This window comes from Electrophorus electricus, chromosome 2 (assembly GCF_013358815.1).
Source record: "Electrophorus electricus isolate fEleEle1 chromosome 2, fEleEle1.pri, whole genome shotgun sequence".
Lineage (NCBI taxonomy): Eukaryota > Metazoa > Chordata > Actinopteri > Gymnotiformes > Gymnotidae > Electrophorus > Electrophorus electricus.
Window position 1 is genome coordinate 1,212,502 of NC_049536.1, and position 21,813 is coordinate 1,234,314.

The 21,813-nt window shown below is 42.4% G+C and overlaps 1 gene segment (V, D, J or C); it reads left to right on the forward strand.

Moving 5' to 3' along the window:
- Window positions 1-991: 991 nt before the first annotated feature.
- On the forward strand, window positions 992-7,823 carry LOC118240831 (the record flags this gene model as incomplete). The annotated part of the segment is given in 2 exon segments: window positions 992-1,291; window positions 7,737-7,823. Coding segments are annotated over 2 exon segments (387 nt in total), but the record flags the coding sequence as incomplete, so codon positions are not given.
- Between the last annotated feature and the right edge of the window lie 13,990 nt (window positions 7,824-21,813).

A 21,813-nucleotide genomic window follows, 5' to 3' on the forward strand; every position in this document is an offset into this window, starting at 1 on the left:
TTGCCACATGTCTGCCTGATACAATCTGTCCACCTAATACTGTCATTAACTCTGAGACTGACTCTGACCTTACACACCTAACTGTCCACCTAACACTGTCATTTACTTTGACCTTGACTATGACCTTACACACCTAATTGTCCCCCACCAATCTCAATCCATGTTATGTCTTTGGATTTGTGAATGTGAATTTGATTTTTACTGATGTCCTACACTTTTCAGTAAATTAAATTCCCTCTTAAAGGGTCAAAGAAACCTCATCATACTTTTCCCAGGAACAGCGGATATATAAAAACATAAAGACTTTTAGTAGCTTTTCAGTACATTTAAATCATTAGTCAGGCTAATCAAATCCAACCAAGAGAGAATCTAACACTACCTGCACTAAGATGAGCTACAGGTCTCTCCAGGTTTGTCCTCAATTAAACCTTTATTAAAACTGTTAACTGTAGTGTATTTTGAGTGGGATGGGTGTGACCACTGTCTTTGGTGAAGGGTGAAGACTGTTGTCATCCTTCATTGTGCACACACCTGTATACAGTCCTTTTTGTGAGATGGTTTACTGCAACTGCAGATAAATTCTGCAGTAATAAACCAAAGAATACTGGAGCATAACTCATAACCCAACCTCTTGAAGTGTGTAGTAACATTTCTCAGTGATAAGATAAAATATAACTTAAAAATTCTAATCAATACATGTGAATGTATAGAGCACTGGTTCTCAAACTATGATGCACGTGTTCCCTTTAGTGGTAGAAAGAGGAATCTCTGAAATAAATCTCTAAACAAATATTTAATAATCACATGGAAAATAAAGCTTGCTGATGTAATACATTTTTGACTTCAGTTCCACAAAAAAAAGAATAAATGAATAAAATAAAATAGAATAATATAAATAATAAAAGAGGAAGTGAAACACAACTGATTTTCACAACACAACGGTTCCTGCCTGTCTGAGCTGTAGACCGTGTTGTGTCTCCTAGGTGACACCCCGCCCACCCTCACGGTCCTGCCCCCCTCCAGTGTACAGCTGCAGCAGGAGAAGGTCACACTCGTGTGTCTGGCCAACAAGGGCTTCCCCTCAGACTGGAAGCTGAGCTGGAAGGTGGCTGGTAGCAGCTGGAGCTCGGGGGTGAGCCAGAGCTCCGGGCTTCTGCAGAAGGACGGCCTCTACAGCTGGAGCAGCACCCTGACCCTCCAGAAGGAGGAGTGGCTGAAGAACACAGTGACCTGTGAGGCCACCAAGGACTCCCAGTCTCCTGTCACACAGACACTGAGTAGAGAGCAGTGTGCTGAGCCGTGAAACTCCCACATGTGTACTGAAGTGTTCTCCTCTCACTCATTAATGTGCTGTCTTTTAGATTACTCTGTTTATTACTCAAATGTTCCTGTTTATTGTTCAAAATGAAATAAAAAATGTTGAATAAATATTATAGTCTCTTAATTAGAACATTTCCCACAACATTACTCATAACAATAAATATCTTTCAAGTCTACATTTCTATACAGTAGAAACACTAATGTGTGATGAGGTATAGGATTAAACTTTGATAAATCTGCCATTTCATCAATCATAATAAAGAAGGAAGCAGGAAGCCAGATATTATGGAAGCAAAAAGTAAGATATTTCAACATTTTATTCAGTAGAAACTGTAACACGAGTAAGTTGGTGTATTTTAGGAACATCAGGGGCTGGAGGACAAACCATCTTTGGCCATTTCACTATATCACAATATTATAATTTTTAATTTATTTCTGCCTGAAACTAATCCCATAATATATCACTTTGTAGCGCAAGCTGGGCTGTTTTTCAATAAAATACTCTCATTAAAATATTTCTGCCTGACACTAACCCCCTTTAGCACTTGTCTGTTTAAAATAAAGCTTTGACCTAATGTATTAAGTGTAATAACAAAGAACTGCTTAATATTTGGTACATTTTTTTTTTTATTAATTGATTCACACAGTGCTATTATGACACAGCCTGGTTTATCACACAGTGTTACTGAACTAAATATGTGTTGCTCTAAGTTACCCTGTACAGGTTTAACATACATACACCCCATTCAGCTGATATCCACCCTGACTCTGTGTGTGTGAGTGCATGTGTGTGTGTTACTGAGCTAAAGGTTTGCTGCTCTAAGACAGTGGAAACCTGGACACAGTGCTGCTCTGTTCTGGGTGTCAGAAATCTGCATTGCCTGTACAGGTTTAACATACGTACACCCCACTCACCTCATACACAGCCCAACTCTGTGTGTGTGTGTGTGTCTGTGTGTGTGTGTGTGTCTGTGTGTGTGTGTGTGTTGTGGGGGCAGCAGAGGGCGTAGAGCGAGCCATGCGCTTGTGTGTGAGAGAGAGAATTTTACTGAAAGATTTCAGTCAGTTTTTCAAAAAGTCATTGTTTCATTTGGTGGCATTATTTCATCTTATTGTATAATAAGTTTATTTAAGCAAGGATAGTGAGGTTATTTAACTTTACACCCTAAAGATCTTAAATTTTTCACTTTTACTTGTTAATAAAGATTTAGAATGGACATGAAAAGTATGTGTTGGTAGAAATGTTGCACAATGGCTGAGAATAATCAGAGGAAGGCACAGACATGGTGATTAGTGCTTTAGTGTGTGCTTACATCACCTCTAAACAGGACAGAATCTCCTGAAGATGACTGATACTGATTTAGCAGTCATGCTACTAGTAGAGATTTCTCTTCTCTAATAACTACCTGCTCTATTATAAGAACAACTGCCCCAAGAGACCAAAGGTCTCAGTACTGCAGTGGTGTGACTGGTTTCTGATGCTCCATGCACTGGGTGTGTGTAAATGTGCCTCTGTGGGGTCTTGATAAGCACTAGATAAATTCCATATGTTGTTGTTATTGTTATAACTGTAGTGTTTTGTCTTCACCTGCTCCAGCAGAAACAGAGAGATCATCTTCTCAAAGAAAAGAGAGACAGGAGAAGTTTAGGAGCTTCTCCAGGTTTCTGGTGATGCAGCTCAGTCTGAGCTGTTATCACTGTCAGTGTCAACAGCAACATTAGCATTGTGTTTAATGGTGGGTTTTTTCTTGATGGATCATACTAATGTTCACAACTTCCATTTCTAACTCATAGACAGCAGGAGAAGAAGGACATATATATCTACAAAACTCTCCTCTAACAGAAGTGCAACAGTGTTGTCTGTATTGTGTCTTTGTGATTCATTATAGATTTTTTTGTTGACTTGAGTGAGTGTGTTGTGGTTCCTAGAAGAATGATTTTCTATAGATGTGTGTTGTTCAGTAGTGAGTGAGTGTGATGGGGCATCTCTCCTCCACATAGTGTGTCATTGTGCTGTATCACATCCTCCCCCTCAGCACCTGCAGTAGGTCCCAGCTGCAGCAGTGCAGTCTCTGTGCAGCCTGACTGAGGGAGGTTTTTGTACGACTCTCTAACACTGTGTGAACACCCAGCTACTACTAATGTAATGTGCACTCTGACAGTAATAATCTCCTGCATCTTCAGTCTGGACTCCTCTGATGGTCAGAGTGAAGTCAGATCCAGATCCACTACCACTAAAACGAGCTGGAGTTCCTGACTGTAAGTTAGTAGCCCTGTAGATCAGGAGTTTAGGAGCTTCTCCAGGTTTCTGCAGGTACCAGGCTAAAAAGTTATTATTATACACTGCAGGGTTGGTTCTACAGCTGATGGTGACTGTGTCTCCTGGAAGAGCAGATTTCACTGCAGGAGTCTGAGTCACAGTCACCTGACACATGGATTCTGGGGAAAAAAACAAAACAAAACAAAGTAAATCCAATTTAAATCATATTTTATTTTCCATTTCTTATGTTGCTTATATCTGTTAATAGAAGGTTTAGAATATTTTATTAAACAAGACATCTGTTTTTTTAGGTTATTCACCTCAAAAGCAAAGCATAAAATGATCTTTTACCTTGAGTCCAGAGGGCCAGTGTGCAGATGAAGATGGGGATCAAAGTCATGGTTGCTGTGGGTGAAGTTGCTGGGGCAGGCAGCTCTCAGTCATGAAGTGTTAAACTGACAGGACTATAAACACTCCCAGAGCACTGAAGCAGGTGCTGCACATGCAAAGTGGCTGATCTCTGAGGAAATGCCTCTAATACTGCCTTTGCCCCAGTGTGACAATCCACACACACACACTCACACATACACACACACACACACACACACACCTTAGAAACTGTTCTAGGCTATACCTTTCTGATTATTTCATCTGGATCACTTGATCTTGAATTTGCATATTTGAGCAAAAACTGCTATATTGCCAAGCCTCTCTTCATTAACAAGCTCATAATTACAGCTAAAGGAAAATATTTATATTCAGAATAGATGTAGGATGCTCAGAACACGAGGAACAGGAACATTTCACAATCAAAATGTCAGAGGTGAAGATCATGCAGGAAAAAAGCTTAAGCAAATGTGAATCTCCAGCTGAAGTACTGAACGAAACAATCAAAACAAAACCAACCATAAATGTGCACTAACAATAACAGAAGAAGTCAATGTAACATCAATGACCATCAAACAGAAAGGGTTTATAAGGCAACATAAAGACATAACAACATAAAGATGTAACACAGAAGTGGTGTTGACAACAGGGCAGGATGCACACCAGCAGAGTTGGGCATGGCACAAAACCTAAACAGACAAGCATGTGTAATGAAAGAATTGTCATAATGCCAGATCCCCTCGCAGACTTCAACACCAAGCAACTCGTTCTTCTCCCTGGCAACACATCGCCTTCCTGGTATTCACCCTTTTAAACACTCTCCTCACGTCACTCTCTGGATGATCAGAGGGCGCTGTTCTATGTTGGGCCCCGCGCATGTGCCATTGGCTGCGCCGATAGTGCCATTTGGACTAGCGCTGTTAGCACTAGCGCTGTTAGCACTAGCGCCGTTAGCATTGGCGTTGTTAGCATTAGTGCTGTTAGCATTAGGGCTGCTAGATGTAGCCTCGAAGCGAGCAAAGAATGTATTCAGCTCGTTCGCCAGAGACTCACCCGCACTCATCAGTCTGGAGGGTGGGCTCCTGTAGTCCGTGATCGTCCGTAGTTCCTGCCACAGGGATGTAGAGCCACTCTGCTGGAACTGTGTCTCTAGTTTCTTCCCGTAGCACCGCTTCGCCTCACTCACCGCCCTGCGCACTCCGTATGCTGCAGACTTGTACTCGTCCATGTTCCCGCTGATGATCCCTGCGTTGTAGGCAGCAGCGCAAGAGTTCAGAGCCTCGCAAATGGTTTTGTTCAAGCAGGGCTTCTGGATGGGAAACTTCTTGATGGTGATTCTTGGAATCCTGTCGTCCACCAGTTTCCCAATAAACCCCACTACTGCCTCCGTAAACTCGCTGACATCATCAGTGCTGCGCCAGAACATGTCCCAGTCCGCGTCATCCAGAGCATCCTGCAGAGCGTCCACCAATTGGTCTGTCCAGCGCGCGACCTCCCTCTGAACTGGAGCTTCCCATTTCAGCCTTTGTTTATATTTTGGTAGGAGAAAGATGGCGGCGTGGTCCGACTTACCAAACGGTGGATGAGCTTGTGCCTTGTATGGGGTGTAGCAGTGGTCTAGTGTCCTATTTCCCCTGGTGGAGAAGGTTACGTGCTGGTAAAGGTTGGGCACTGCACACTTGAGGTTAGCGCTGTTGAAATCCCCAACCACAATAAGTGCAGCGTCCCGGTGCTGTGTCTGAAACTGTGTGAGAGCCTCATGAAGTTCACACAGTGCAGTGTCCGTGTTAGCCTGAGGTGGGATGTACACGGTGTTGATGATGACCGAAGTGAACTTCCGCGGAAGGTAGAAAGGACGAAGCTTGAGGGCGAGCAGCTCCAGGTTGGGTGAGCAGGAGCGGGTGAGAGTAACAACATTGGCATTGTTACACCAGCTGTTGTTTACCATCACACACACTCCGCCGCCTCTCGACTTCCCCGAATCTGCCGTCCTGTCCATGCAGTGAACCGAGAAGAACTCGGCCGGCTGGATAGCGTGGTTTGATACCGCTGGGTTCAGCCACGACTCGGTGAAGCAGAGGAGATTGCAGTCCTGAATTTCATCTTTTTCACGGCCCTAGTTGATTATGGGGAAGAGGGTAACTTCCTTCACGCTCATGTGATACAGGAGTAACACATCCTGGTCGAACCATTACCCAAGCCCCTTAGATTGGTTGTTTTGGACAGATCATCCATAGGAGCTGGGACCATATCTCTCCGTATCACACTGATAAACCTCACCGCCAGTGCACTCCACTCAAAACTCATCTAGTTCTTGGTACCAGCATCCTCCTTCTCAGTTATTCTAGGCCTTCCTTGGCTGGAGCAGCAGGACCCAAGTATAGCCTGGCCTCAGAGGGAGATAACACAGAGGTCGGATTATTGTCAGAAGACCTGTTTGTCCTTACCCACACTTACACTCTGTTCCACAACTATAGAGAGTCCTGCTAACGACCAACATTTTTTCCTTCCTAAAGAATACCAGGATTTAGCCAGTGTATTTAGCAAACAGAAAGCAACCCAGTTACCCCCTCACCATTCCTGTGATTGTGCTATAGAACACCTGGAGGGTGCCACCTTGCCCAAGGCATGGAAATACCCTCCTCCCTCAAGAAGTCAAGAGAGCTATGGATCAGTAAATAGAAGAGGCACTGAAACAAGGGTTCATCCAGACCTCCACTTCCCCTCTGGCGTCAGGCTTCTTTTTTGTAAAGAAGAAGGACGTTGGTCTTCGTCCATGCATCGATTACCACAATCTAATCCAGATATCCAAAAAGTAGGCTTACCTGTTACCGCTCATCCCTGTCGCCCTGGAAAAGCTACAAGAGGCAAAATTCTTCATGAAATTAGACCTTCATAGTGCTTATAACCTTATAAGGAGCAAGAAGGGAGATGAGTGGAAGACTGCCTTCATCACCACCAAGGGACACTATAAATACAAGGTGATGTCATTCAGTCTCAGCGTCGCACCATCTTTGTTCCAGGCTTTCATTAACGGTGTTCTTTGAGCAGTCATAGGGAGGTATGTTATCACATATATAGATGATATCCTTATTTACTCACCCGATCTTCAGGCACACATTCAACATGTTAGATCTGTACTGAATATTCTCCTGGATAATGGACTGTATGTGAAAGGGGAGAAATGTGAATTTCACACAACCACCACCACATTTCTGTGGTATGTAGTAAGTTATGGGGGAGTGACTTTCTTAGTGTCACATATCATAGGAATCTATAATATGTGTACGCCAAGACAACCGAACCCCCGACAAGACCGTTGGTCCTTGTTCTTTTCCAGATTTAACTTCCAAATTATGTATCGTCCAAGTATATAGGTCTCTTCAAGATCCGAAAATGGTTTAATTTAAAATGGGGACCAATCAATTAAACTTACCTGCACATTTCTGTGTTTCAAGGTCCTTGCATGTCTCTCTCCTCAAGCCTGTTGTTTTAGGTCCTTTGGATGAGGTCTCCCCGGACAATACCCCTCCACAACCCATAGACTATGATGGCACTCTGATATACACAGTATGCCGCATTCTGGATTCCAGGAGGAGGGGAGGTTCAATACAATACTTGGTGGACTGGGAAGGGTTTGGTCCTGAGGAACAGTGCTGGGTTCCTCGTGATAATATATTGGATCCCAGTCTACTAGCAGACTATCACTCTAGAAACACTGAAAGACTTGCTCCTCATCCTTGCAGGCATCCCTGTCGCGTTCTTGCAGTGGGGACTCGTAATAGGTCAGACTCCACAGTGCCTGCAAGAGATCGACATGGCTGTCCTTGTGCCTTGGTCGTTCCGGACTCTTTGAGGGAGGGTACTGTAATAACACCAGATCCCCTCGCAGACTACAACACCCAGTAAACCGTTCTTCTCCCTATCAACAACTCCACCAATCAGAGACACTTAATCAGATCAGCATCACCGGAGTATTGAACTCACCTGTACGTCATTAGTATCAGTGTATATAATACTGTTTAGAATTACCACTCACTGCAAAGTATTTCCGTAAGTTTTCTGAAAGCATACTGAGCATTATTTCTTCATTGGAATATTATGTATCGTACCTTGACTTTGTTTTTCTGATACTGTATTTTTACCTGCCCCCTTTTTTGGATATTCTGCCCGGATTGTTTGTGTTCGCTCTTCTGGTTTTTTGACTCGGACTGTTGATTCTTTATGATTTGGATTCTCCCATTACATTCTTCTACTCTTGGATTAAGAATAAAAACACCTACTATTTCAGTTCTGCAAGCGTCTGATTTTGATCACCACCTAACAAGAACAAAATGTAAACAAACAGCCATGTAGACACCTCCACTACCTGATGGAGGCAGCTGGTGGTGGAGGGCATCGTCGCACAACATACAAAACCAAAAAGTGTTTATACACATGTGGACAGGTGAAAGGAATGTGTTAATAACTAGATGTTAGATCTTGTGAAGGCTAGCCTCTGCCATCTAGGAACGGCATTGCAGGTAACCGGTGTGACACCTAGAATGCAAATGACTGTAGAATGAAAACTACACTTTCAGAGGTAACGGGGTGTCTCAGCATGTGCTATTTCAAGTAAAAGATCAGTTTTTAGGTCCTGCACCCCATAGCAAACACTAATTGAGCTCTTAACAGTCATCAGGTAGGCACCTCACAGGGGTCATCAGGTAGGCACCTCACAGGGGTCATCAGGTAGGCACCTCACAGGGGTCATCAGGTAGGCACCTCACAGGGGTCATCAGGTAGGCACCTCCCTTCATCAGCGTCCCAGCATCACCTCCCTCCAAGCTCACTTTAAACCAAGCTGCACCTTTTAAGCACTAAGACACTAGCAATCACAACTATAAATACATGATCTCCTTCCAAAATTTAGCAAAATGCAGGTTTGTAAATACTCACATTAAAGGATGTCAGCATTTGCTAGGCATAACTAGATACAATGACTATTTTAGGTTGACTTTAAATATATACAGCAGCTTGGTCAGCTTGTGCAGACTGGAATAACTTGGAATGGAATATAAAACATGGAACAGTAAATCAACTCAGTTCTGTATATTACTTTGTAAAGGTCTATTTACACACTGTAGGCACCAAAGACACCCAATAAATTATGAAATATTTAAAATGGCAGTAAGTGTTTATTTATATGTACATCACAATATAACACATAAATCAACACTACTACAATACATTAATGCAGATGCTGTTTGATGGGGGTACGGGTAAATGGTGTGTTTGATGGAGGTACGGGTACATGGTGTTTTGTTGGCGGTACAGAAAGATGGTGTTTCCTGGTGGGCGTTTCTTCCTGCACCACCTCCAACTGTGCCCTTCTGACTCATGAACATCTTTCAGCACAGCAATGACTTCAGTGAATCACTAAAACATTAAGAATAATGCCCAGATCTGTTTCCTTACAGCATGTACAGACCAGTCTGATCCTCATCAGAACAGGTTATATGAGATCGAAATCTGAAATCAGAGTCTGAAGAAGCAGCTTGGGTGTCATGGAATGCTCCCCACGAGTTACGTGGTACAGCCCTTCGTGTGCAGTGGAATTTACATTTGTTGCCACGCCCTCCATGATGGCACGCACCTCCATGGGGTTAATGTTATTTAAACCCCTGTCAGTGTGTGCCTCATTGTTGCTCACTGTTATTGTCGGTGTAGAATGTTATTATCAATGTGTGTTTAGCTACTGTTAGTATAACCCAGCATTTGTATCAATTTATGTTGTTGTTTATACTGTTTGTGTATTCTTGTCCAATAGTGTTGTGTGAGTGTAACGAGTGTCCTTTATGTTTTATGTTATTAAATGTTTCACAAAGTCAAGGGAGTCTGTGCATTCTGCTCAATGCCCTGTGGTGCTCGGGCCGTTACATCAGGAGAAGTTCAAATAAACAAGCCTGTTTATTGTTCTTGTATTGACAAACAGTATTTTGGCCTAATACTTTTCTATAGTACTGTGCAAGACAGACATAACTAATTAATAATAAATTTTCTGCTGTATTAATGTAGATATATTCCTTCTGCTGTATTAATAATGTAGATCTACTCCTTCTGCTTGTCACGGAGGGCCGGCCCGCCACAGGGGGACCACGCCCACTTGCTGTGAGAACCACGGTAAACACCTACCCCGCTCCCAATCACCAGCCTACTTACCACGTGCACTTGTCAACTATTTCAACCTGCAGGTTGGCAAGGATGGTGCTAAACACTGATAGATTACCTATTGAGGAACCTACAAAGAGAAACTATGACAAGCATTTACCCTTTGTTAAATTTATGTTGCTAGACGTTCGTGCCTTCACTCATGGAAAATAAAGAGTGCTTTCTAGCAAACTCATCTCTTGCTCTGTGTTGCCATTGTCACACTGTTACGTTAATAATGTATCTGTAATGTGGGCTCCAACCCAGGTCAGATTGGTGATGACGCCAACAGCTTACTGGATGAGCAACCATGGTGGGGCCGTGTGCAGAACAGATCTTGGATCAGGTAAAACAAGAGGAAAAACTAAACACCACACCAAGTGTGGAAAAAGGGAGAACAAAGGACGCCATGGGAAGAATGGCAGCCCCAATGCACTGGGGAAAACCAAACTAAAATTTCCCAAACAAAACCAGAAAACAGGGAAGAACTGTAATGGCCAAGGGGAGCCTTGGGAGAGAGAGACAGACTCCAGAGGGAAAAACTGGAGAAGGGAAGGGGCGTGTAACAACACAGACATCCACCCAGAGCAGAAAAGAGGCATAGCACAACAGCTCACAGACTTCAATTCCAAGATTTACCAGCTAGGAGCTGCATGCAAAACTTTAGCAGAGACCCAGCACTGAATAACTGGGTCACTGGGCTTTTATATATCTAGCCCAGCTGTTGGGCATCAACCCTGATTAGTAGCTGGTTGACTCAAGGCCTCCCTCTGGTGGCCGGAGGGGGCCTCGGCCTGGTGCCAACCCTTACAATAGATCTACTCCTTCTACTGAATAACTAATGTAGACCTACATCTTCTGCTGTATTAATAATATATATCTGCTCCTTCTGATGTTTTAATAATGTATATCTACTCCCTCTGTATATCTAATCCTTCTGTTACATTAATAATGTAGATCTACTCCTCCCTCTGCATAAATAATGTAGCTCTACTCCTTCTGCTACATTAATAATCTACATCTACTCCTGCTGTAGTAATAATGTAGATCTACTCCTTCTGCTGTATTAATAATGCAGATCTACTCCTTTTCCTGCAATAATAATGTAAATCTACACTTTCTGCTACATTAATAATGTAGATCTACTCATTTTGCTACATTAATAATACAGATCTACTCCTTGTGCTGTATAAATAATGTAAATCTACTCCTTTGCTACATTAAGCCTCAGTAAAATCATGAAACATATAACATTGAGACATAGCCTTCTTGTTTTGAAGCAGTTCATGAAGTCTGCTGTTTGGCAGACTAGTGGTGGTGATTATTGGTGGTGGTACTGTTTGGATATTATTTTTTTTATTTTAATCCTGAAGAATGCTTCAGAAGTATTACACTATTTAACAAACAGCAGTTCAGGGACAGTGTGAGTAGAGATTTCTCAGCATGTCAAAGACTGAATAAAATGCAGGGAGCCAATATGCCTGTTGTCTGTGTATGATCTGATTATGCAATTTGTTTTCTTAGAACTACACATAAAACACAAAATAAATATTCAACCAAACTGATACACATCACAGAAACACACACACACACACACACATCTATGTACCATCAAAATAAACAGAAGATAACTCAGTCTGGAAGATCATCTGGTATTCTGGAATTTTGTTAATGCTGATGGGATGACCCACAGTTCCCACAGTTATACTCATCTCCGTGACATCGTAACATCTCCGTGACATCGTGACATCGTGACATCTCCGTGACATGCTCCATAATGTCACTAAAGGAGAGGTTCTGTGACTTCACTGATAAAGGCCTCATATCCATTTATTTTGCCAGAATGTTTTGTTAACGGCAGTAGGAAAGTTCTCTCTTACTGTGAAATGGCTGGGATGTAACAGGAAGGACACTGGTTGGGTCAGACCTTTATTGCCTTTTTGATTTGATATCTGACATTTTTATTTATCACCTCAAGGGGAGCTCTGGTGACATGAGCATGTCCTGGCAGGAACACAGAAGTGGATCTGCAGTGCTGTGTGCATTTTGGCTTTATGGTTCTTTACAGATGTGTGTGTTCAGTAGTGAGTAGTGAGAGAGTGTGGTGTGGTTCCTGTCCTGTTATGTTATAAGCTTGTTATGTAACAAGCTTGTTATGTTTTGTGAAGTATTTTAAATTACCATTGTGTATAAAGTGCTAGATAAATAAACTTGTGTTGCTTTGTATCACATCCTCCCCCTCCACACCTGCAGTAGGTCCCAGCTGCAGCAGTGCAGTCTCTGTGCAGTCTGACTGAGGGAGGTTTTTGTACGACTCTCTAACACTGTGTGAACACATCACCACTATGGTAACTCTGACAGTAGTAATCTCCTGCATCTTCAGTCTGGACTCCTCTGATGGTCAGAGTGAAGTCAGATCCAGATCCACTACCACTGAAACGAGCTGGAGTTCCTGACTGTAAGTTAGTAGCCCTGTAGATCAGGAGTTTAGGAGCTTCTCCAGGTTTCTGCAGGTACCAGGCTAAACGATGACCATAGCTGCTGTCATAATACACTGCAGGGTTTGTTCTACAGCTGATGGTGACTGTGTCTCCTGGAAGAGCAGATTTCACTGAATCCTGAGTCACTGTTACCTGACCTCTGGATCCTGGGGAAGAAATAAATAAAATCATAAAAAGGCAAAGTTTATCTGTACAGATACTTTTGTTTAGTTACTCTAAATCAGTTAATATTGCATTTTAAATAAGAGTAGTAGGCGTGTGTCACATGGATAGTTCACCACAGAGGTAAAGCAGTGAGTTACCTTGAGTCCAGAGGACCAGTGTGCAGATGAAGATGGGGATCAAAGTCATGGTTGCTGTGGGTGAAGTTGCTGGGGCAGGCAGCTCTCAGTCATGAAGTGTTAAACTCACAGGACTATAAACACTCCCAGAGCACTGAAGCAGGTGCTGCACATGCAAAGTGACCTCTCTGTATTAATACACCTTTACCAAATACTCTCTGTGACCTCTCTGTATAATACACATCTACCAAATACTCTCTGTGGCCTCTTTGTATTAATTCACATCTACCAAATACTCTCTGTGGCCTCTCTGTCTGAAGTAATGACTCCACTGAATACCATAACCATATTTAACAGAACCAACCATACTTGATAACTATGAACTTTATAATATAATGCAATATATAGATGTTTACTATCAACAGTTTCAGAAAACTATGGTACAGTGTGCTGATTATTGGGTAACTGGAATTGAAGAACAGATTAAGAGAGAATGATAAATCAAAAGTATCTAGTATATTTTATGTATTTTCAAACATGTGTGTGGTGTAGTGCTCTAAATCGCTTCTCTGTACAAATCTCTGTTTTGCCTGCTGTCTACATACGTTCCACAAGGGGCCCTGGTGAGTTGTACACTGGATATCTAAGATGTGAAGGAGAGTGTTCTGACCAGTGTACAGCCCTGTACAATGGATTTTACAGTCTGAAGAATGCTCTTTTTTTCTTAATTCAACACTCAGCTGGTTTTGATTCTTGGGTTTTGTTATCATTGCAAATAAGCTTCATTTTGAACTGTTCTTGTATCATTTTAATATTCATTATCTGCACTGTAAGATTATTTGTACTGGAGTGTGTTGTTCTGGGGTGTGTTGTGCTTGAATAAGTTGGGTTAATGAAAGTTGAACATCTGCCAAAAGTGTTGTTCTATTCTGGGAAGGAGCAGGTTTCTCAGGGTTGTAAATGCAAATCTGTTTCATCCCACTGCTCTCGCTCTCTTTCACTCTGACTGGTATTGACATTACTAGAGACTAGTTTCAGTTCTTCATTTTATATCTGAACATTATGTACACAGGAAAAGGAAATAATTACCAATAAAACAGTATGAAGATTGGATCAAAATTATGTTCTCAACTAAATTAAATTTAGATAATGAATAAAAATGTATTTAGCAAATAAAGAAATTAATGAATAAGCAATCATATAAATTAATGCTTCTGACCAATTGCTCTAGTTGTGTACAGTTATAATTATATATTGTTTTGGATAAAAAGCTTCACCTAAATGCTGTAAATGTAAATTTCACTACTTCAACATTATGACCTCGTCTAGGCTTAAGGCTGTAACAAGAGTTTTGTGTTAAGAATGTAAGTTAAAGAAACCTCAGAGAAGACCATCGTAGTTTAAGGTCTGCCAGTGTATTATTCAAACAAATATCCAACATCTAATACACACAGTTCAAAGTGTAAGACTGGTGTTACAGCAGGAGGTACACAGGACAAAACAACAAACAAACCCACACTAGAAAACAAAGATGCTGACTAAACCTGCACAGGACAAAATAAACACATAAGACTACAATACCTCCCTTAGTGAAAACACAGACAAACTAACCCAGGACCCAAACACAAGAGCAGTCACTCCCTACTTACCAGAGCACACAAATAGATATATAATATATACAAATAGATACATACAATATACAAATATATACATACAACATACAAATAGATACAGAAATATACAGATACATACAATATAGATACAAATAGATATGTTATGTACAAATATATCATTTATATATATATATAAATAGATACATAAAATATAAAGATCGATAGTTAATATATACAAATTTACAACAGTGGCCAAGTTTGAGGGATCAAACAAGCTCAGAATCAGAGTAAGGGGGAAAGAGGCCAAGCATTGAATCAAATATCAAAACTGTCACAAGACACAAACAGGTGTCCAAAATATTATCTTTCTCTTTCTTCTTCCTCCAAAACACTTCCTTATATCCCTCCTCTGGGCAGGGCCTTGTTTTAGGACTGGACAGTGAGTATGAAGATCTGTAGAGGAACTCTGGACTGGGTCTGGGGTAACTGGAACTGGAGAGAACAGAGCTCCACACACACATACATATGACACAGGGGGACACAGGACGTAACTACTGTCTCATGCTCTTCACCTGCAGGTCAACAGCATTAATGTGACTGTAGCCACTTTAATATATTAATGAGCTAAATGTAAAGGTAAATGTTGTGATAATCTTGTACACAATGTACAATGTATATATGGATATGTATATATGTATGTACACAATGTACAGTTCCATCTTACAATTGAACATATTTACGTATTGTTACATGTTACAAGGTGGTGGTGGCACACAGGACGTAACTACTGTCTCATGCTCTTCACCTGCAGGTCAACAGCAATAATGTGAGCAACTGTACCTATTGTTATATTTATTTTATTTGGATTTTATTTTGAGTTAACACTCACTCATCTGCAGCATCAGAGAGACATACAAGTTTTTGCTCATTTACATTTACAGCATTTAGCTAATGCTTTTATCCAAAGCAACTTACAATTATGACTGAGTATAACTTGAGCAACTGAGGCTTAAGGGCCTTGCTCAGGGGCCCAACATTGGCAACTTAAATGCAAGACAAGTTTTTCCAGCAAAACACTCTTAAAATTCTTTCAAAGTACAAGTTCTCTAAGCTGTTTGAATGAAGTTACTTTACTCAATTTGCACCATTTATCGAACAAGCCATTAATCTCCCGCGCAAACTCGTTATCAACAACACTAGCATGGTCCATGGTTGTAGAGACAGGTTAAGCAGACACAGCACATTACTGGGTCACATTATCCTGCCATCAAGGACATTTTCAGCCAGTGATATATCAGGAAGGCCTGAAGCATAAGGAAGGGTCTCTTTCAGCCCCCAGATGGTGTGTTTACAAACCAAGTCCTCTGGACTGTGTACTGTGTACTGCACACACTGTGTTTTGTTCAACATTCAGCACTTCTGTGGCTCCTTCACTGTGGTTACATCAGCTCACGTGAAAGCTTAGCATCAGACCAGCAGCCCTGATATTAGTACACTACATGTCTCCATGATACTATTGCCCCATTCCACACGTCTACCTGATATCAGTGCCCCACGCCACACGTCTCTCTGATACTAGTGCCCCATGCAATTATAATAATTTTATCTCAATCATGAATATAATATCTATGAATATCATATATATCTATGAAGTTCCTCTCACAAAATGTTCTTCCTCAATTTGATTTTACAATTCAAACCATATAAGATAGCAATAAACTCATTTTTATTTATGTGTTTGTTACGACCCTATTACCTAACCTTTTCAAGAGGTTAAAATCTAGGACCAAAATAGGCATATGGCTGAAAGCCATAACATTATATTGAAAACAATCATCCTGCGTAACAAAAGCAGAATTATCTGAAGCACGTACTTGTATTAGGCCTAAGAAATGTTATGTTGATAAATGTACTGTATTTTAAGAATATTCAATGTTATCAAGTAATTTATTTGAGTATGCCAGTTTGGGCCCGCCCACTGGCCCACTAGGGGGCGTTGGTGCATAAAGGGGGTTAAAAACTTAACATCAGAACACTCTTTTGGCTGTAGATGCGATAAATCCTGTAACATAGTGGAGTTGCAAGCACACAGCCATCACTGGCACAGAAGGAACTAACACATCATCCTCATCCTTTACAGGTACCAACGTAGCCACAGCAGAAGGCACAACATCAGGTTTTAAACATGACCGTGGAATATACTGCTTAAGCCTATTCATATTGCAAACATGAGTTTTATGTTTTCAGTCTGGAGTTTCTATCACATAATCCATCTCACTGATCTTATTCATGATAATTTATGGCCCTGAAAATCTCATTGGTAATAAAGACCCTACATGAGGCAAAAAAACCAAGAAATCGTCACCTGACTGAAATGAACAGAATGTAGCAGTTCTATCACATAATTTCTTCATTTTCAATTGTACCATGATCTATCTTTTCAATTGTACTATCTTTCAAAAGTCTATCTTTCAAAAGTTTCAGAGGTCCTCTAACCATATGTCCAAACATTAATTCAACTGTCTTCAACTGTCTCTCGAACCGCAAATAAGCAACCTCCTCAATGGAGCGCCAGCCTATCAGGCTACAGCCCCAAATCCAACGCCAAATGGCGAAGCCATAGATCTGAGCAACCCAACATGGGCCGGCGTAAGCAGCACTGAGGGGAGTAGGACAGGGACCAGGATGACAACACACTGACAGGCACAGGCACAGACACAAAGGGGAACAAAGTGACTGAGACAGACAATGTGATGGGGACGGACACAGTGACAGGGATGAGTTCAAAACTACATAAAGGACTATTAGAGTCCAGGTAAGGTGGCAGGAGCCCCAGCTTGTCCCCCAGTCATCAGTGGGGCTGGAGTCCTACCCGCCTGTGGGGGAATCGCCCCTCGCTGATTTGGGGGGCGGTGACTTCCGTGCACTCATTTCAGCAGATATTTTGCCTGTCTCTGGGGTGGGCACTAGTGTGGCCTCCCCCTTTCCTCTATGAGGCTTAGGTAGAGGTGCACGCATCCTGGGACTGTATGCCCTAGTAGAGGGAGTTTCCTTGGAGGAGGAGGTCACCTCTAGGACTGGCTAGATTGCGCCTAGGTGAAACCTCCTGGGCAGAGCCTTGTGCAGTATCATACGTGCTGGAGGCTTGTCGTTCCCGTGAACGTCCAGTGAACATTACTGTCTGCAAGAGAATCTCCATGGAGGACTTCCTCTACCTCCATCGATGGATCCTCCACATAATCGGACTAAAAGTCAGACTGCATAGTGACGTCGCTGTACCCTCTCTCTCCATACTCAGCATAGCCCTCAGAATAGTCCATGTAGGGGTCGTAGGACCCAGCGGAATCTGCAAAGTTCGACCCTGGACCATATTCAGGGCCTCCTCAAAATCGTCCAGTGGCCTCCTCCCCTGTTGTGGTAGTGTGAAGTTAGGCTAGGATGATGGAGGGTCACTCCACAGGGTAGTAGGACTCTACAGAGTCCAACTCTGAGTACTGGACATCATTGTACCAGTCCCGGTAGCCCAGGTCTGTGGGTCCCGTACGACTTCACCGAGTCCCGACCCAGACCACACTCACCAACTCCCCCAGTGCCACTCTCCCCTGCTGTGGGAGTGAGGAGCACACCCAAGAATAAGGAGGGCTTCCCTGCGAGGGTTGTGGGAGGGCATTTATGTCCCTTCTTACCCTTCCTCTTTTTCCCTTTCCCAGGCATCCTTCGTCGGACGGTGTTTCTGTAACATCAGGAGACTAAGCAGGATGCAGGGATGAGTTACGTTGAAGAAAACCACAGAGAACAAAGAATACATAGCAATTAAGTTAGTATAACATCAAACACCGACACCAGACAACAGAACCATAGGGGTTTATATACACACGTAAATGAAAAACAATTACAAACAGGTGTGACACACGGGGGGTGTGGCAACACAGATGAACATACACACACACTTAAACACACATGGGGAGACATTTGCAAGGAGGGGCCATACCATGACAAAAACTAAAAGAATCCCTTCCTCCCAATCTCATCCCATCTGTAGACAGTCTTTTCGTAACATTGATTTTAGGGTCTGATGAAATTGCTCCAAAGCTCCTTTGGTCTCAGAGTGGTAAGTACTCGATACCCTATGCTTGATAGACAACTGTTGTAAAACTTGGGCAAATATTTTGGATAAAATATTGGATCCGTGGTCTGTCTGAATGTACTGTGGTAAACAAAAAATAGAACAAAAGTTTATTAAAGCTTTAATTAGGGACTTCACTTTTATGGTGCATAATGGAATAGCCTCTGGAAACCTTGTAATGGCACACAACACTGTCAGAACATATTGATGTTCTGTTTTGGTTTTGGGCAATGGTCCTACACAATCTAGAATAAGTGTATCAATAGGAAAACCCACCACAGGTATAGGTTGATGCGGGGGAGGCGGTATCTTTAGAATTGGTTTGCTCAGTGAACTGACAGGTGTTACAAGAGTCTTTTATGTCAGACTTTAATGCTGGCCCAAAGAAATGCTGCAAGATATGTTTGTATGTTTTGTTCACCCCCGAATAACCTGCTAGCAAATGATTATGTGCTAAAGCTAAAACCTGGGATCGGTACTCCTGACACAACTATTTGAACAATCCAATTACACTCCTTCTTTTCTCAGTATGAAGACGGAATCCACCTCAATATGCCATCACCCCACAGATATGTGGGTACTGTAGAATCGACATTGTGCACTCTATCCATGCTCTCTCTGCAATGTTGCAGTGAAGGATCTTTAAGCTGAGCATGAGTAAGCTGTTCTTTAGTGGCACAGAAATCCATGTTTGCAAACACCTCAAGTGATTTACAAGGCCTACTCGACTCAGTACACTGCTCAACATCAAGCTCATCAGGCTTAACGGATACATCTCTAGGCTCTGTATGGAACCAATTTGACTCATGCATGTCCACAACATCCTCAAATTTATGACTCTGAGCATGGGTAACCACACATGCAGAAAAAATAGATAGTAACTCTTTATCCTCCATAGTCTGTACAACAGTATTACCATCTGGATGCCTTGTTACTTTAGGGACATAAAGAACACTTTTCCCTGCACAATCAATTCCCATTATAAAGGAAACCCCCAAAATAGGCAACATATAACAGATCCCAACAACAACTGTTCCCATAACAAGTTCCGACTGCAAGCTTATAGAGTGTAAATTTATAGAGTGTAAGGGAGTGTAAGTACAAGTTTTCTAAGCTGTTTGAAGGAAGTGACTTTACTCACTTTGCACCATTTATAGAGCAAGCCACTAATGTCCCGTGCAAACTCAACATACGTCTTGTTGGCTGTTTCTGAAATTCTGGTGAGACACTTCCAGATGCCATGACCACATCATAATCTAGGCTTATATCATCAGGCAATGCAGAGAAAACCTCCTGAGACTTAGCAACTAGTGTGCACTGGAGCAGATAATTCCATAGTCTTCTAGGCCATTTCAAGGTGGTAGCTACAGGCTAGAAAGCGTCAAAATAGGAATCAACTTATGACTCCTGAAACAGGTACAAGGCTAATCTGTGGACTAACATAGAAGTCACTCACCTGACCAACTGGATGTGGACAAACAAGGTACAGGCATGGGTCTCTCTGCAAACCTTACCTCCAGCTCCAAATGCCGCAGCCTTATCTCTTTCAGCCTGGACTTCCAGGACACGAACCTGCTTGCGTTACAACTCCGTTCAAGCTCCTTCAAGCATATCATCAAGCCAGGGTTGGAAACAGGAGTCAAAGGACTAATATATGCGTCACTGGCGGGCACCAACATGTCCTCCTCTTCTGCTTCCTCCTCAGCTGAAAGACCTTCCTCAGCACTGCCCACACTCCTAAAGACAGCACAAGCACTTTCAGGCAACACCCATTTTTCCACCAACTGTCTATGCAGATCAGCCTTGATGTCAACCTTTGTAGCAAAATGGTTTTCTTGAATACTGAAAAAAATCAGCAACGAGTAGCAAATCTGCCTTGCAGCAAATGTCAAACTCCTCCAATGAAGGTGCAGTGGTAAACGCGTCTAAATCAAATATGGTAAAAACTGAAACTGCAAAAACCCCCCACACCAAAAAAAACAACCAGCCAAGCAGAAACACGCAGAGACCAAAACAAGCAGAAGAGCCCCCAATTTATTTTATGACCCTATTACCAACCCTGGGTGGGCTTCAGGGTGGGTTTTCCCAAGCCTTTTCAAGAGCATAAAAGGGTGCAACATAAAAAAGAAACATAGAGACACACTCTGTACAGTGTTTTCAGTGATGTATTCTTTGTTTTCTTGTTACATACAGGAACAAAACATATCCAAAAATATATAGACAACATAAACTGTCTTAATAGGAGTATTTCTTCAGCGTGGGCTTTATGGCAACACAACAAACAAAAAGTCTACTAAAGGAAATTCAATCATTAAATTCCCTAAAACAAAAGTAAAATAAAATAAAATACAAATCACGAAGAAAAGGCCTCGAGGGAAGCAAGCCAGTGTCAGGAACAGGCTGAGGGCTCAGGCACACTGAGCTCCCTTACCTAGCATCCTGCTAGCCAATGTCCAGTCTCTGGACAACAAGCTCGATGACATCTGGGCCAGGATAAAGTTCCAGAGGGACATTCAGGACTGCAATCTCCTCTGCTTCACCGAGTCGTGGCTGAACCCAGCGGTACCAAACCACACCATCCAGCCGGCTGAGTTCTTTTCGGTTCACTGCATGGACAGGATGGCAGATTCAGGAAAGTCAAGAGGCGGTGGAGTGTGTGTGATGGTAAACAACAGCTGGTGCAACAATGCCAATGTTGTTACTCTAGCCTGCTCCTGCTCACCCAACCTGGAGCTGCTCACCTAAAAGTTTCATCCTTTCTACCTTCCTTGGGAGTTCACTTTGGTCATCCTCAACACTGTGTACATTCCACCTCAGGCCAAATCGGACATTGCACTGTATGAACTTCATGAGGCTCTCATACAGTTTCAGGCACAACACTGGGACGCTGTACTTATCGTGGTGGGGGATTTCAACAGTGCTAACCTCAAGCATGCAGTGCCCAACCTTTACCAGCACGTGCCCTTCCCCACCAGGGGAAATAGAACACTCGACCACTGCTACACCCGGTACAAGGACAGCTACAAGGCACTAGCTCATCCACCGTTTGGCAAGTCGGACCATGCCGCCATCTTCTTCCTACCAAAATATAAACAAAGGCTGAAACAGGAAGCTCCAGTTCAGAGGGAGGTCGCGT